Consider the following 17,564-nt stretch of genomic DNA (forward strand, 5'->3'; position numbering starts at 1 on the left):
TTCATGACTCCGACAAAAACCAAAACATGCGGCAGGAATTGACTAAACTTGGGCACTGCAGTGATTTGGAACAGGAGAAAATGAACACAGAAAATACAGGCTAAAATAAGCTTGCAGATCCCCTCCTGAATGGAAAACGGAGGGAAAACCCGTCCTTTTCCCGGTGTGGCGCAGGGTCCCATGGTTATGATAAGGATAAAGTAGCCGCGGAGCCTCAGCTCCTCTCTGCTGAAACCTCCCCTCGGAGCTCCAGCGATGCAGAGAGCCGTGAACTGTCGGGGGGACCGGACATCCGCGGACGCGTAAACACCGCGCTGGGGCTGCGGGGAAGCGGCCCCGGTAATGGCTTGTTCCCCGCGGAGAAAAGCGGCTGCCGGCGGATCCGGCCTCCCGCCGGGGATTCATGGATTCGTTAGTTGGAAAAGTGGTGTTTTCGATCAAATATTGATGGTCATGGTGGTAGAAATGGAGTAGGAATGAAATGAGGGCGGGTTGTGCTTGCAAAAGCTTCTTGGGGAAATAAGTCCATTGAATAACCTTTAAAATTCAGGAGCTCGGACAATTTGGAGGAGAGAAAGAAAAACGCACCTTGGCCAAACGGTTCGGGAGGGACGAAGCGGTCCCGGAACTGCCTGGGGGTGCGAGAATGAACTTCGGGGTGCGAAGATGAACGCTCGGGGGAGGGAAAACCCCAGCCTGTGGCTCGGAGTGTTGTTCCCGGCGGTAACCGGGGCCGCAGCATCCTCCGCCGCCGCCGGGAACGGTTTGATACCAAATTAACGGAGGGTTAGTTCCAGGGCTGGGGTTGCCCTTGGGACTGGGTCCTCTCTTCCCAAGACGCGAGGGGGAGCGGGAGAGCGGCGCAATTCCCTGGGAGAAACAGTGGGATCCCCCCAAAATACCCCCATGGGGAGGTTGGGCTGAGGAAAGCTGCTGCTCTTGTTTAATGAATCTCTTAAACACACCCAGAAAAGAACATTAAAGGCATTTCTAAATTTCGTTTTGATTTTGTATTTTTCTTCTTTTTTTTCTTTTTTTTTTTCTTTTTATTCCCATGCTCTTACTTTTGGAAAAAAAAATAAAAAGGAATTAAAATCACAAAACATAACTTATAAAACAATATTTATACCGCATCCTTATCCACAACAGCATAAGTGAAACATCCAGCGTAACGTTTACCACAGGTGTGAAATACACTGGGAAAGAAGTACCGGGTGCATCTGATGTTTCTTTGTCATCTACAGGTAATAAGTATCGACAAAAAGAAAATAAGCAACAAATATGCCTGCAATAAAACTTCATATGCGCTTTGTATGAGTATTAATAAAAATCATATTTATAATTTTTTAAAAAGTTTTCTGTTTTTGCCAACAAGCACTTCTTAAAAGTATCTACATTTACATAAAAACACCTTAAGATAACAACACCTTAAGATCGGGTGGGGATCTTTTTGTTCCTTGTTTTTCCTCACAGTTAGAAAAGCAAGGAACGCTTTCAGCTTTGCTAAACAACCTTTCCGGACGCCGAGGCTCGCTGTTTCTTTAGCAGAGATGCAGTATCTGGATTCACTTCATAACAGACCATTTTCCGTCTCTTTTTTTTCCCCCTAGACTCTCTAAAAGGGGTTTTGGGGTTTTAGGGCTTTCTTTTAAGAGGAAAAGAACCCCTGCGTTTCAATAAAGATGAATGATAATTTCATTATCAGGATAAGACTTTGTATGGGGAAGATGCTGAACAGTTTTCGCCTCGCTGGAGGGTTTCTGTGTTCTCTGAGAACCGGGGATACTGCAGTCTTTTGGAAAGGATGACGAGGTAGGAACCTTGAGCTGCTTAGGATCAGGAATGACTGGATTATAGCTTCCAACTAAAGAAAAACATCAAGAATCATGCATTTTAAAAACAGTTTATTCAACGGCCAAGGACAATGATCCGGCACAATGCAACGGTACATATAAATATAACCTTATATAAGTGGTTGACCCTTGTCATTATTACTTTTAATAGTTTCATACCTAATATTTTAATCGTTTTCCCGCAGAATCCGTTCTGCGAATTATTGGTTTGTTTTTTTTCTTCTTCCCCCTTCCCTATTTGTTTTCTTATTTTCCGAGTGTGATTCTGGTTCTCAGTGGTAAACATTGACCAAACTCTGCCCGGGCGAAAAGCGGCCAAGAACCGACCCACCAGCTCTTTACCACCGAGGCGTCTCCCTCCCTCCCTTCCTCCCTCCTTCCCTTTTCCCTCCCTTATTCCCTCCCTCATTCCCTCCCTCCCTCGCCGCCCTCCCCGCGGGGAAGCGGCCGCCTTACCAACTCCTGTGCAAGTTCAAGTAAACACATACAACCCGCATAATCCAGAGAAAAAAAATTGCAACTCATCCATGTACCAGATTTCGGTGTCTCTCGCAAAAGTTTTCTGGTCCGTTTACGGTTTTTGATGGTTTATTGTTATTTATTATCTCTTTTTACTTAAGCGCTCTATTGGTTGCATCGTTGGTTTGCATTAATATTGTCTTATCTAGACAGCCGAAGTCCGCGGAGCTTTTGGGGGTTAATTTTTTGGTGGCGTTTTGGTTTGTTTTGCCTGTTTTTTTTCCTCTCTCACTTGCTCGGGTTTTTCTTTTAGCATCATCGGGTTTTAATATTTATATATTTTTTTTTCTTTTCCGTTAAACGTCGCTTTACTTCTGCTTTGCTTTGTCGGCGATGTTTTGTCGGAGGTGGTTTTTGTCAAGTCCGTCAACTGTTGTATTGACAGGCGTTTAGACTAGAGCCGGGGCTTTGCAAACTGCTGTAGCCGAAGCTGGAGTGCTGCTTTGATTTCAGTCTGAGGCTGGCTAAGCTGGAGTTGCAAGTGTCCCGATAGACGCTGTAGGGAGAGCCCGGTGGCCCGTAGGGACAGGCCGGGGAGGACATGGCCGAGTTGAGCGAGGATCCGCTGATGTTGTTGATGTTGTTGAGGCCGGAGTTGGCCATGCCCGGCACGGCCGAGTGGCCCATACCGGAGGGCATGTTCATGGAGGGGATGCTGCTGGGTGCCGAGAACATGGACTGAGAGGAGAGGGGGCTCATGGAGTTGAAGAAGGTGAAGCTCTTGGTGGAGAGCGGCGCCGGGGTGAGGCTTTTGGTGGCCCAGTTGTTGTAAGGGTACCCGGCATACATGTCGTCGTAGGGCTGCATCAGCCCGCTGAACTGCGGCACGTAGCCGTTCTTGCACAGGTCCATCTGCTGGTTCCTCTCCCGCTTTCTCCACTTGGCTCGGCGGTTCTTGAACCAGACCTGCGGGAGGGGAACGGCACCGACAGGGCACGGTCAGAGCGCAGGCAGCCGAGCACAATACCCCCACCCTGGGATGTGAAGGGAGGTGAAAGCCCACTCCCTGCATCCTCCCAACCCCGCAGGACGAAAGTCCAGCTCCGCAGGGTGCTGCGCGCACAGCGGTCCCTGCGCGCATCCCTCTGCGCTCCGCGGGATGCGCGCAGCCGCCGGTCCGGGAGGGTGCCTGGTCCCCCCTCTCCCGGCTCCGGTCAGGGCCAGCTCGCCGCGGCTCCACCGCGTTTCCCAACTCTAATGCTGTGTAATAAAAGCCCCTTGTTAGAGATCATAAAGGAGGGATTGGATTAGTATGTTTAGGTTTGGGGGGAGAAAAAAAATCAATCCCCCCATCGCCCTTAGATGCAGCCTCTGCCCTTCCATCTACTGGGATTTACAGCCCTGAGTAGGGAACAGAGAAGCGGGGCCGCTCCTGGCATTTGATGCAAAAACCTGGTCCAGGCTTTCTCTTATATTTATTCTCTCTTTTTTTTTAGCCCTTGGAAAGCGGCAGAGCCTTCGCGATTGAAGCCGGTCATTCCCAAAATTCTTTTTTTCCAGGTTAAAATCCAGCATTCTCCCGCCTGCCGGCTTGCCCTGGTCTGCGAGCCTCTCCAGATTCATCCCCCCCAGTATTCCCGGGTTTCTCCCACCGAACCGCCGCCCCCGGCCTCCCTGCGGACACCGGAACTGCGCTGTTCCCTGCGCCCTGCCCCGCGGAGGCTGCGTGCCCTCCGCAGGGACAGAGGGAGGACAAAAGGGGGCAGCGATTTGGGCCTCCCTTCCCGGCGCAGAAATGGCGCAACTGCTATGAAACACCGGCCTCGAGGATGGAAATTTCAGGGGGGGAGGGAATGGATGGAGGAGTCTAGTTTAAAATATAACAATAATAAAAAGAAGCCCGTATAAATGGGAAACGAAAGCCAACGTGTTCAAACCCTCTAATATACTCCTCGGAAGGTGCTTCCAGACAGGAATTTCCTGAAAATGATGGTAATAGTTTTAATTATGGCTCCTAGACATTTTAAAGGAAAGCCCTCATAGCAAATTAAGGTTAGATTTGCAATCTGCAATCTCAGAACATCAAACCAAAAGATCTCTACACAGAAGGGAAACGAAATCGTGTTAATAGCAACTCATATTAGTTTTGTTCGCTTTCTCAAACATCCCCCCAATATTAATGCTCTGGATTTGTTTTGTTTTCAACTCAATTAGGACAATGCTTTCAGATGCATTTGTCCCGTTGCAAATGGGTGTTTACTTTTGAAAGGTTTAAAGCACAATCTCTGTAATCCGATTTGGTCACTCGGCGTTTAATTACAAGAAAGAAAAAAAAAGAAAGAAAGAAAAAAAGAGGAAAAAAAGAGGAAAAAGAAAAAGAAAAAAAAAAGGAATTTCGGAACGTTTCCCGTTTTCTCCCGTGTTTCTCCGCTCACCGGTAACCCGCTCAGCCAACGGTTCAGGGCTGTGCGGCCACGGCAAGAACCGCGCCGGGAAATGTCCCAAGGGGAAACGGGAAGAGAGAAACGGTGACAGTCGGGATCAATACACCCGAGCCACTTGGTCCGGTCGTTCATTGCCAGGGTATTTCAGCAGGAAATCTCTCTATCCTTTACCGAGGCTATATATGCATATACACATGTATATATAGACTCCATATATATAGCTCCATGTATATATATATATATATATATATATATATATCGGCCATATTTATATAAATATATACCCACCAAATATATATATATATAGCCACCATATATATATACTTAGCCACCACGTATATATATGGTGGTACAGGCTCCGGAGCGTGTAAAGTGTCTACAACTCTATTGACTTTGAGGGGCCCTTGTCCTTCATTTCACCCATCGCCCTAGCAAACGGAAGATGCCCGGCCGAGAAAGCTTGACACCGAGATCCCGGGCCCGGTCTCAGCCGCATCCCGCGGCCGCGATCGCATCCAGAGGCGGTTTGGTGGGAGATTGTCGCTATTGTTGGGATTATCGGGAATAACCGGAGCAAGCGGAAGGGCAGCTGGAGCTGCTGGGCTGGGGGTTTAGGCCAACTTGAGCGGCTTCTCCCCACAACCAGGCGTTTTCCTAGCTCTGACCCCCCCCCCCCGTTTTGCTCGACCCCCGTTTTTCGGCCCGTCGCGTTTGCAGCCCTCTCAGGGGGACATCTCCCCGCAGCCGGGAGCTGGATTCGCCCTCTCCGGCCTGGATCCCAGTTTTAGTTACTAAAGCCAAGAGCAGGGCGGCCAGGGGCTGCTCGCACACCACCGCAGAGCTCCCAATAGGGACTGTACCGCCGAGACCCCCCCCTCCCAGAGGCCTGCACCCTGGCGACACTGAGTGCCCCTCTTACCCGGACTCGGGGCTCGGTAAGGTTGGTCCACACGGCGATCTCTTCCCGCATGCTCATGTCGGGGTAGCGGTTCCTCTGGAAAGTGGCCTCCAGCTCCTGCAGCTGCTGGCTGGTGAAGTGGGTCCGCTGCCGCCGCTGCTTCTTCTTCTTCGCCTGGTCGTCGGCGGCCCCGTCCTCGTTCTTCTGCTCGCCGCTGCGCTCCTTTTCTGCGGTGGGATGTCGGGAGTTGGGGTTTTAGTTTATTTGCTTTGTTGCAAATAGAAATGCAGGAACACAAAGGAACAAGCACCCCCTTCCGCACTCACAGCACTGCCCGCCCCGCAAACGGGAGCACCCGCGACGGTCCTACCGGGCCTTACACCCATCCAGAGCCTTGCAGCCAAACCCGGGGGTACCGGGGAAGGAGCAGAAAGCTCTGCCCTGAGCGGCCCGGATAGGAGTGGGCCTGGGCAGCGAGAGCGGTCGCGGGCAACGGGTTGCCCGCAACACCGGCAGCTCCGCCGTTCCGCGGCACCTTTTTACTCCCTCAAAGCCAAGGCGCGATCTTTGCTCCATTGTCTTTGTTGTGCTCGGCAGCAGCAAGAAACTGTGGAAGGGCAGGGGTGTAAAACCCAGCAGCGATTCATTGCAAAAGTCACCCCCTCTCTCGGCCTCTCCGCTCCCCCAATTAATGATTTGTTCCCCTTCTTTTTTTCTCTTTCGCCGCTTTTAGGATTTTAAGTTTATTTTAATTCGAGCCTGGACGAACCCGTCTGCAAAAATCGTATCGAAAGAAGCAAAGAAAAGAAATTCAGGAGAGTTTTCGCGGTTGGGATTTGCGCGGGCTGGAAGCAGGAATCTGACCCCTGCCCCACCGCAGAGAGGGACAAATTCCCGCTCCCGGTTCGTAACGGCGGTCCTGGCTCTCCCAGCCCAGCGTTCGACCGGATTCAGCCTGCTTAAAGTGCTCCGTACGGGAGTCAAAGGCCTGAAACGAAGCCTGTTCCCGGCCCGGGCCCCGGCAGGAGAGGGGAAAGGTGCAAACAGGCGAGGGAGGCTGCGGGGCCGGGGTCCGCGGCCATCCCCGTAGCCTCTGTCTTGCTTCTGCCTAAAGGAATCTCCTGTGGACGTTTTCCCTTTGGAAGGTGTCCTCCTCCCCTACTTTTAGAGGGTTTTATCCCAGCGGCCTCTGCCCGGGGACATTTCCACAGCCCCGACCTCTGCGAGGTAACCGGGAGTCTAAAAATAATCGCGGGCTGCATCTAAAGCCCGGGAGGACTCGTCCTTGCAAAGTCACCCCTGAACCGCTCCTCGCCTGAGCAGAAGCGGGGTGGGGGGCATCCGACGGCTCAATGCAAACCCCAAGAGGGGCCGATTGCCGCCCGGACGAACCCTTTCTGCCGTAAGAGGTTTACAGAGCAAACAAGGCCTCTGCAGCACAGAACCCATCGCTCCCGGCCCCCCCGGAGCCACCGAGCTCCCCGAACCTTCCGGCCACATCGAGCCTTCCCGATCCAGATCGGGCCCGAGCGCGGGCCCTGCTGAGCTGCACGGCCCCGCGGCGGTGAAACAGAAACCAAAATCAGCCGGCAGAGACAAATCCTCCCTCTTTCGGCCGGGGAGAGCCCGAGGAACCGGGCCGAAGGGAGCCGGGAGGGACGGGGAAGCGCCGCGACTGCGGTGGGCTCCGTCCCCGGGCCCCCCGTCCCGGCTCCGGGTTTAACCTTGCCAGGATTCCCTCAGAAAGGCGGCCTCCGCAACGGGCTGTGGGACAATTTCAAATCGCAAAGCGCATCGGCTTTAAGCGGCTTTTGTAGCTTTTTCCTCGCATCAAAAATACCAAATGTGAAAGGTATTTTGCAGTTTCTCGGGGAAGAAAAGCAGGCAGGTCCCCAGCCCTCCGCCAGCACCGAGAGGTCACACACAGGGGTAGGGCAAAATGGAGCAAATCTCCCTCTCTAATCTCCAATAATCCCCTCTAATCTCAGAGTCCCTTCCAGACGCCGGTCCCTAACTTTGTTTGCGAATCAGGCTGGGGAGAACAACTCAAACCCCGTTTATCACCGGGTGCCACTTGGGGACCAACTCTTGCCACAGCTTCACCCCAGGTTCTGGGACCTGTTCAAACTCCGAAGAGCAAGAGCAGCTATTGAAACGCTAAAATGAAATAAGATATAAACTCCCCCTACAAATGGTCTCAGGGCTTTCACGCTCTCTCTGCAGCTTTTGTTTCCTTCTCCCAGCTTTTGCCCTCGTCCTTATATAAATGCCTCTACTTGAACTCAGTGCAAACGGGGAAATCACTCAGTCCTTGCAGCACATGGTGGTCAGGGCCGGGGACCTTTTCCAGTCCCCCCGCGGCCGCGCACATCCCCTCCGCGGCGGCCCGCGCTACCTGCACTCGGCCCATGCCGTTTCTCCTGCTTTACGAGGACTTTTTTCCTTATTTAAGCTATTTTCCCCTTTCCCCCCCCGCCTCTTTTCACAGAAGGATCTTTTTCCATCCCTGCACCACCCCAGCTGGAAAATAAACCCGGGCGAAAGCTGACATTACTTCAGAAACATCCACCAAAACCGCACTCCCCGAAAAGTCCCCCCTTTCCCTTCCACCCCATCAATTAATAACTGCATTTTCAATTAAAGAAGAGCAGCTCGGGAATGGGGTTTGGGATCCGTGCGGGTTCTCCCTGCGGGCTGTCACCGCCAGCCACGGCTGCCCGGAGCTTCGGATCCCGGGATCTCGGGATGGATCCGCAGGGATCACCGGCAGCTGTCCCTTCCCCCATATCCCCCCATCGCCTCTGGTTGTGCGGGGGGTGCGAGCAAATCCCCGCGGAGGGAAGGGAAGGGAAAGCGCGGTGGGGGGGGGGGAGGGAGGAAGGGGAGACGGTGCGGGTGAGCGGGGGGCGCGGGGGGCTGTGGGTTTACCTGGCACCTCCGTGTCGGAGGATTCACTGGCTGAGTTGTCGATCGGGTCTCTGGGTTCCGAAGATCTTTGCAAATGGAAGCTGGAAGCCATGTCATGGGAGGGTTGGGGTCTCAAGCTCTCTGGCAGTCTCTCCAAATTCATTCCACCTTTAAAGGAATCCATGGCAGGGGCGCCGGGCTGCCTGGGGGAGTTTGCAGGTGTTTATTCCACACAGAAAGCAGCGAGATGTTTGCTTATTATTATTATGTTTTTCTTTAAAAAATATATATATATATATAAAACCAACAAAAGCAAAAGCAAATCCACTTATTACTAATAGGATTATTTTAAGGGTGTCGGAAGAAGAGCTCTGGGGAGTGCCTCGAAGCCGGCTGTCTCTGCTCGGGATGAGGCACGGCAGTCCGGCCGCATAGGCAGGGAAGTGGTAAAGATCCCTTATAGAGAAACGCGAGTTGCGAGTTGGACAGTTTAAAGCTAAAGAGATTAAAGTGACCTGCCCTAGAACAAATGCCTGTAGTTAAACGGGGCTCCTCCCCCTGAAGGTTAAAACCTCCCCGTCTCGCTAATGCATCACTCCATCTAGCGCTCGCCCAGCCCGGCCGCGCGGGCGGACCTGCCTCCGCGCTCCCCGCCGATGTGCGCGCTCCTTGCGCGGCCGCGGCCAGGTCCGCGGCACACCCTACCCGGCCCCTGCTGCCCGGCTGCGACTGCTTCGAGATGCGCCCCCCTCCGTCCTCCATCCCCTCCCCCAAGCCCTTGAGGTATTAAAACTTCCAGAAACGAATGGAGAGGTGGAAAATCACCCCCCTCCGCATGGGGGGCGGCTCGGACCCACCCCCCCAACCCCAGCACCCCTCCCTCCTCCGCAGCGCGCAGGTTGCGCCCCCGCGCAGCGCGGCACCTCCGCGGGTATCCCCGCAGCCAGGCCGGCTGGGCCTCCCGGAGCACGGAACCTCTGCCTCCAGGCCCTGAAGTGAAAGCGTATCCTGCGCACCCCTCAGCATCCCTGTGCGGGGCTGTGCGGGGCTGTGCGGCCCGTTCCTGCCCGCAGCGGTCGCGCCGCAACTTTCATTGCTATGGAAAACAGGGGAAGGGATTTGTGTCGGGATGACGGGCCCGGGGGTTGTGTCTGAGCTGGTTTCACCCTTTTTGAAATGGGTTTTTTTTTCTGACTGCAGGGTTTAGAAAACGCGGCTGGGGGCACAGTGCGATCGCTCCCATCGCGTCAGCTTCCAGCATGCGATTAATAACAAATGACTTTCCTCCCGTAGCCGAACCCGCTGTTGCTCTCCGGAGGGGTGTCTGCGGCTCTGACACCCCGAAACCCCCACCCAGGGCCGGAGTTCTCCCAACTCCCCTGCAGCAGGCACCGGTGCGCCCTGTTCCAGTGCAGAGAGGGGCCGGTTCCTGTTCTGCTAGCGCAGGCCGTGAGCCCTCCCGGATAACAGCAGTCCTGTGCCTGGTGAGGTGGGAAAACCCACCCTCAGCCTGGGGGGCAGGTGGTAACCGGGGGTACCGGTACCGGAGAAGGGGGAAAGGAAAGGGGTAGAAGGCCCCCAGTGTAACCCCGCCCGGGGAAAGGACGGTCTCTCCTCTTTATTTTCTCGGCTCGTTTTAACTGATCCATCCTGACACTCTATTTTGCTTTCAAATCAAGTAAAGATGTGGGAGAGAACTTTTGAACCGGTTTATGGAAAAGTGGAGGGAAACGAAGTTCCAGCCACGCAGGGCTTTTCCTACCGGTACGGGGTGATGCAGCCGGGTACCCCCCAAGCGGGGACACCGGGCGTGGAGAGCCCAAAGCCTCACCCTTGCACCTCTGATGGAGTTCAGGGGATGTACAGGTGGGTGCTGGCAGGGTCAGGTCTCCCTAACCCTCTCTTATTTAATGTTTTCCCCTTTTCTAAGTGATCTATCAGTGTCCATCTGTCCATCCACCGCTCCCGACTGAACTTCATTCAGGAGTCTGCAAACGAAGGGGGTATTTCGGGCACCCGAGGGGAACCTGGCTGCTAAAGCTGGACATGGTCTAAAATGCAAATATTTAGCAAGGCCTCTGCTTTTCCAGAGGCGCAGCTGGTGCAGAAGGCGCTGGGAGAATGGAGACACTCCCCTGGGCAAAAAGAGAGAGGTGGGGATGACCTTGGTTCCGAGGAGGAGGAAGGTGACCGATTCCAGACATGCACAGTGCCTGAGACCCTTCACGGTCCCTTTTATTGCCTCTATTTGTGTGGGACAGATCTTTCCTTTCCTTTTCTTGTGCCTTTTTATTTTTTTTTTAATTACAGGTTTTGTTCTGTTCTGTAAATTTACTTTTTACAAAGCCGTTTTAATCTCAATTTTCCCTAGGAAAGGATCAGCCCCAGGCACCGCCGTGATTTCACCGATGCTGTGGTAACGCCGGGTCCCGCTGCCCACCCCCCGACTCCTTTGGAGAGGGATCCCGGGCAGACACCCTCCACAACGCTTTAAATAGAGAGTAACGGGCTGATCCTGCCGCCATCAAGCCCTCGGGAGCAGCTCCCGGCTCTTTCCTGAGCTCCCCTCAAGTGTCGTGGGTCAGGCATTGACCACACACTGGAGCTCGGGCTGGCGGTCTCATACAGGAGGATATAGCTACATACATCTATAACTATATATACACACACACATACATACACACATATATATGTGTGTATATATTCTGCATGTCTTATGTATGTTTTAGGTGGATTTAAGGACTCCTGTCCCACAGAGACAAATCCTCCATGCTGCTGGTCACGACAACACATATTACGACAACAGAACACACTCAACAGGGCACTTGCCCCCCAGACTTGCGCTTTCTCCTCATTCCACCCTTCCAGACCCGTTCTGTTTCGGGATGTCAGGGACATCTTTTTGCCAACCCGCTCTAACAGGCGCTACGTCACAGGTCCATCCGTTTGACGTCACACTTTGCTTCCCTGACGTCATGCCCCGACTTTCAGTCAGGCCATCACCCAAGGCAAGCCTTGATGCCCCGCTCGGAGCACGCGGCTCTTCCCACCGACGGTGGCTCTATGGGTCACGCAGGACGGGTGATCCCGGGCTCTGCCTTTCCCCCACACGTCCACGAGCATTGGGGGTACCAGAGGGAGCTGCGGGAAGGGAGCAGAGGATGGGAGAGCCCCTCCAGAACCCCCGTGCAGACCCGTGGTAGGGACGGTCGGGGCCGAGAGGGACACGCGGAGCTCCGGCAGAAACACGGCCGGTGTGCGGGATCACGGGAGGGTTTTGCGTGGGAAACCTCCGCACCCGCGTAGCCACCGCTCCCCCCGACCCCGTCTGGGGGCAGCACCGGGGATCTGTAAAACGCTGGAAGTCCGCAAACAAACCGCTCCGCTTCCTCCTGCTATAAATAACCCAGGGAGAGGGATGGCGCTTATAAATAAATCAGTGCTGGCCATGCCGGTGACAACCCCGTGGAGAAGAGGCCAGGACGTGTCTGACCGAGAGAATGACTCCATGTGCCTCGGGTGCCGGTGAGGGGGGATCTTTGCTTTCAGAAAGGGGTTCCCACCCCTGGCTGCCTGCAGTGGTTGCAGCCAATGCCAAACCACCTGGGCCGTATATCAGGATCAGTCTCTGCTAGGTTTTCCTCTTCAGGTTTATTAGAGTTGTATAGACTCAGATTCAGTCTATAAACTATTGGGAATTGTTACAAAAATGAAGGCATCTCCTCCAAAACGCACCTCTGTCGAAGGGGAGAGGGAAGCCCTCTGAAAAACAGAGCTGAAGTGAGGCAAGAGAGGCTCAGCCCTCTCCCTCCCAACCAAACCCAACCAAACCCAACCCAACCCAACCAAATCAAACCAAATCAAACCAAACCAAATCAAACCCAGCTCAACCGAACCCAAGCCCACCCACACCAACCCAACTCAACCAAGAGAAACCAAACCAAGCTGAATGAAACCACAACCAATGCAACCGAGCCAAACCTAGACAATTCAATCCCTGTCAAACCGAGCTCCAGCCAAGCCAGCCAACCTCCACCCTCTTCGCGGAGACCAGCAGCTGGGAGTTCCTGCAGGAAAACCACTTATAATAACAAATCCATCCCCGAAGTGCCCAGAGGGTGGCGAAGGGGCATCGAAGGGGTGGTAAGAGGGGCTCGAAGGGTGCAGCTCCCCCCGCGCAGGGTCTGCAGCGCCACGGTAGCGCGCAGTGGTATTTTTAAAGCTTTCCTCTATGGAAATATGCCCCGCACGGGGGATGAACGGTTTTGGGCCTCCAGCCCCCGCTCCCGGCTTTCCTGTTGGGATGCGGGATGCCCACACTGGTTGGGAAGAAGTAGAGGCCGGGGATGCGCGCAGGCGTGTGCGCAGTATGGCGCGGCGTTCAGCTGAGCACGGAGCGCATCGTGTGTGTGTGTGTGTGCATTTGTCCTTGCAGTGCCCCGAGGGGGTGGTTTCCATCGGGGCAGTGTCCCGGGGGTGTCCTGCCCTAAAACAGCATCACTCCAAATGCCATCTTACACGCAAGGTACTTGAGGGTACATCCCCAGGGCAAGGCCAAGCTCAGCGCTCCCCTCTGCCACCGTAACCCCTGTCTGGAAGGAGAAACGGGGCAAACCCCAAGATCAGGGAACGAATCTTCCGGAGCTGGGTACCCCCTTGGCCGCACAGAGCCGGCAGCGGGAAGCCGAGCAGGGAAGGAGCCCAGCCTGGAGAGCGTGTTAAATCGCTCAGGAGAGGAAGGTGGAAAATTACGCTGGCTCCCAGCCGGCCCGTCCTCCTCTGCGCAGCCAGGAGAGCAATTTTCCTAAGAAGTAGAGCAAAACGAAATCAGCCCCTTTTGGATTCACAACCTTCGTCCCTCTGCGTGTCGGCCAAGCCTCCGCCTTCCTCAGGCGCGCAGGGCCCCTCCGCGGATGCTTGACGGAGGGTTTCCCGCAACTTCCCAACCCGCAGTGTTCCCTACCCCATCCCGCTTCCCTTTGCCCCGTCCCACCACCCCGGATACCCAACGGGGAAAACGGGATTTTCCAGGGGCATTTGTTCCGGGACAGCTCCCGGGGCACCTGGGGCGCCTCGGGTTGCGGCTCGTTCGGGTTCCCCCCTTCCATCCCCATCCCACCCCGGGGCTGCCTCGGGCGCCGGCGGCCCGCGGCAGCGCTTGCAAAAACTCGGGATGAAAAAGTTGAAGGCTTAATGTTTTCTGACAGATACAAATGATACCCCAAGGCTTTCTTGAAATGCAGCGACTGACGGCTGGAGAAACGGTTTTCCTATTCGGATTTCTGCAGCTGGGAGCACAAGGGGGGAGGATCCCCTTGGCCCTCCTTTCCCTACTCTCACCCCCAAAATAACACCATCTGCTGAGTGCCCGCCGCTGGGATAACTCCTTTTCCCCCCAAATGCCTGAGCAGGAGCTGCTTCCCAGCCCGTTTCGCATCCTCCAGCCCACGGGCACTGAAATCTGCCTTGGGAAAATAGGAATTTTCTGCGAGCAGCAGGTCGGGTTTATCCCTGTCCGTTCGCAGGCTGAAGGAAGCCGGCGGGTGAACAGCTGAGGAATACGGGGGGCTGTTTCCCTGGGAGGGAAAATATACAACATAGTCCCACAATTCCCTCTCCGAGCAGAGGAAACATGCTTTTCTTATTAATTGATGGAGGAAGGGGCACCGGAGTTTGCGAGGCAGCCTGCTCATGTTACTGTGTGCATCTTTAGATCCCGAAATGTGCCTTTTTTGTGGACTCAAAAAGATGCCTCTGAAGCAGCATAATCAAAGGCCCGGGCACTCCGCTGGCATTTGCTGAAGTCCCCTTTTTCAGCAGAAAAACACCCGAGGCTGCGCTTGGAACCCCCGATATTGTGTTTCCATGTGGGTTTCCCCCACCTTGTTTCGAGCGAGCAACCTCCTAATTGCTCCAGCATTTGGATGGGGGAAACACATTTCCCTTCAACAGGACATTTCCTGAAAGGCTGAAATATTCTAATAACGCGCTGGACTCTTTAATGTTCTCAGAAACAGCAGCGAACCTTTGCAGAGCCGTGCGTTTCCTGCTTTAAAATGCAGAATCAGAGGAACAGTTAGTTGACCTTTGTGTGTGCCCAGCTTCTTCTCTATAGAACTTTATTTATTTATCTTATTTTTTTCTTTTGATATTACTTTTTTCTTATTTTTGCGTAATTCTTATATTTTTCTTACAGTTATTTTCTTTTTCCTTTTTTCTTTTCTTTTTCATGTTATTTTTCTTTTTCTTTCTTATTTCTTTTTCATGTTCTTTTCCTTCTCCTTTTTCATCTTCATTTTGTTTTTCTTTCTTATTTTATCCTTGTTCTTTTTTTTCTCCTTATTTTCTTCTTCCCTTTGCATTTTCCTTGAATTTCATTTTCTTCCTCTTTCTCTTTCCATTTTGACTTCCCTTTTCCCCCTCTCTTTTGCATTTCCTCCCCCTCCAAGGCTGGTTTCTCCCCGCTACCCTGCGGTTCCCGGCGCTGCTCCGTTGCCCGTGGAGCAACCACCACAGAGAGAAAGGCGAGGGACACTTTTCTTCCCAGTTTCATTGTGGGAAAGGCCGTATCTTAACGGGTACATCTCGGGGAGAGATAGGAACACGCTCCCTTCCAGAGGGCTGTGCTAATCAGCGCGCCGGGTTAGATATAAAAGTTCAGGGCAAATAAAACGAATTAGTTTTATTAGCACGTTTGGGAGGCGGTCTAAGGAAGGAATTCGGCTTTACTAGAGAATGTTTTCTCCTCCCCTTTTGTTATTTAAAAGCAACATAAATCCGAGCTGCTCATCAAGGGAGACAAATAATGCAGCGCTCAATCCGCGGTTATTTCCTCGGAGAAAGGCGCTCCCTTCCCTAACCCAGAGAAGAAGGCTATAGAAGGATATGTGCTCTTGGAAACACACGATTTAATAGTAAAACCTGCATGAATAATAAAAGCGACTGTAAAGGATCCGCGGAGCCGGCCAGGTTCTTGTTCGGCAGTGGGAGGAAATATCTGCCTCGATATTCCTCGATATTCTCCCTTCAACTCGGCTAAAAGCTTCCCAGGGAAATGCAGGCTCGGCTCCAGCACAGGATTTCCAGGGACTTTGTCCATATTTTCGGGCAAATGAAGGATTCTGGGGAGGTCCTGTCAGTGAAGGAGCTCTCAGAAAATATTCGGAAGTCAGGTTTGTGTAGAGCAGCGGCTGGAGTTGGCGCAAGGAATAAAGCGCAGAACACGGAGCTTGGTTTGTTAAGTGGAAAATAGGTATATATTTTATTGGTATTAAAAAAGGAAGCGGTGTATCGGTCCTCGATTCAGGCACGACAGTGGTTTATGCACAATTCTTGCCTCGGATTTTGTGTAGGTCTGCGGTGCGGTTGGCAAAGCAAAATTGGGGGAAAAGGGATGAAAACGCGCCTGGTGACTTTTATAACGTGAAACCTAAAAAATTACAGTCACCGAAAGACACCATCACGTCTGGTTAAGCGGGTTAACACCAAGGGAAGAAAAGCCTTTTTTTTTCCCTACTTCGGGAATTTCTGTCCCGTGGCAGGAAGCATTAGCCCGGAGCTGTGCTACGAGGCACTCGCACTGCCTGTGGGTCCCAGAGGTGGTGCCTGGGTTTAAAATAAAACACACACACAAAGGGGGAAAAATAGGGGGGAAAATAGGGGGAAAATAGGGGGAAAAATAAAGCCTGAAGAGGGAATTCATCAACGGCCCAGACTCACCCCCGGGAGGGGCCGTTTCTCCTCTGCGGCAGCTCAGCCCCGACCGAGCACAGCGGAGGCTCCGCGCTTCTCATACCCCCCTCTCGTCCCGGGATTCCCCCGCGCATCGCTCCGCACACAGCGCTGCTGCCACCGGCCAGCCCCGGCCGATGGCACCGGGGACATGTCAGGGAGCCGCGCTGTGCTGTGCGCCGCGGAGCGACCCGAGCAGAACCGCTGGGGGCAGGAGAAAAGTTAATATATATATATATTAATAAATGTGTAAAATGAGGTAACCCCTCTGGAATTGCATTTCCCAGCGCATTTGTCAGAGCTGACGAAGCGCAGAGACCCCGAAAGAATTTATACAAGGTATAAAGATGTCAAGGACTGTGCGGAGCGCTGAGCGGGCTGATCGCATCGTCCCGGCCTCCGCGAGTGTGGAGCCGACACCAAGCCGGTGAGGCGACGGCTCGGTGAGAGGCGCTCCCCCCTCTCCCCACCACCGCCGGTGGCGTGTCCCATCCCGGCTTTGTTTTCCAGCCCCGCATCCCCGCCGCTGCCGGGTGGAACCGGGATCGGGACGGGATCGGGACGGGATCGGGACAAGATCGGGACGGGATCGGGACTTCCCCTCGGGACAAGCGTGGGGAGAAGCGGGGGAGCGCGCAGGGATGGACGGGGAGCCGTGAGCGCGCGTGGTGGGGCGGGACGGGGCGCACGGGGCCGTCCGCTGGGGACATGCGGCGACACGCGTGGGGCGGGCCCGGAGCGGGAGGAGGTAGCGGAGGGGTTGGGGGGGGGAGGCTACGAACGGCAATGAACGGGAACGGGATACACGCGTGGAGCCGTCCCCGGGCAACTTACCGGGCGGTGCGGTCGGCGGCGGCGGGGGGCCGGGCCCGGCGGGCGCTGTGTGAGTCCCGGCCGCCGCTCCAGGGTTTTCTTGGGAGATTTCCCCGTCTCCTCCTGACGTCAGCCCCGTCCCAGGGTGCCGCAGACGGGGGAGGGCCGGGGGCAGGGCCGGCTGCACCGGGAGACCGGCGGCGCCGGCTGCCCGCTCCCCGCACCTCCGTCTCTCCGCCGAAGGCATCCCTGGGCCCGGCACCCCCTTTCCTCCTCCTCCTCCTCCTTCTCCGTCCCGCCCGGCCGAGCCTCCCTCCTGCCGCCGCCGGCCCCCGGTGCGAGGCCCCGGGCCGGCCCCCGGGGCGGTTTCGTGCTCCCGGTTACACGGCCCCTGCCCTTTTCATTTCCTCCCGGTTGGTGCTCTTGTCCGAGGGGGCAGGGACAAGGGCCGCGCTCTTT

General features: G+C 54.4%; 1 protein-coding gene across 1 annotated transcript; it reads right to left on the reverse strand.

The window, feature by feature from the left end:
* Positions 1 to 2,693: 2,693 nt before the first annotated feature.
* PITX1 (paired like homeodomain 1) lies at positions 2,694 to 17,331 on the reverse strand. Its single transcript, XM_034067239.1, has 4 exons — positions 17,127 to 17,331; positions 8,583 to 8,764; positions 5,676 to 5,881; positions 2,694 to 3,278 (listed from the first exon to the last, which is right to left on the reverse strand). Exons 2-4 carry the CDS (start codon positions 8,743 to 8,745, stop codon positions 2,739 to 2,741), a joined length of 909 nt encoding a protein of 302 aa, XP_033923130.1. The 5' UTR covers positions 8,746 to 8,764; positions 17,127 to 17,331; the 3' UTR covers positions 2,694 to 2,738.
* Positions 17,332 to 17,564: the final 233 nt, after the last annotated feature.

This window comes from Melopsittacus undulatus, chromosome 10 (genome assembly GCF_012275295.1).
Source record: "Melopsittacus undulatus isolate bMelUnd1 chromosome 10, bMelUnd1.mat.Z, whole genome shotgun sequence".
In the NCBI taxonomy this organism is placed as follows: Eukaryota; Metazoa; Chordata; class Aves; order Psittaciformes; family Psittaculidae; genus Melopsittacus; species Melopsittacus undulatus.

Excerpts from the sequence above, each read along its gene's own strand:
- PITX1 (XM_034067239.1), bottom strand. The coding sequence starts at position 8,745 with ATGGATTCCTTTAAAGGTGGAATGAATTTGGAGAGACTGCCAGAGAGC. Across the intron at positions 5,882-8,582 it reads CTCCGACACGGAGGTGCCAG|AAAAGGAGCGCAGCGGCGAG; the intron begins GTAAACCCACAG and ends ATCCCACCGCAG. Across the intron at positions 3,279-5,675 it reads TTACCGAGCCCCGAGTCCGG|GTCTGGTTCAAGAACCGCCG; the intron begins GTAAGAGGGGCA and ends CCCCTCCCGCAG.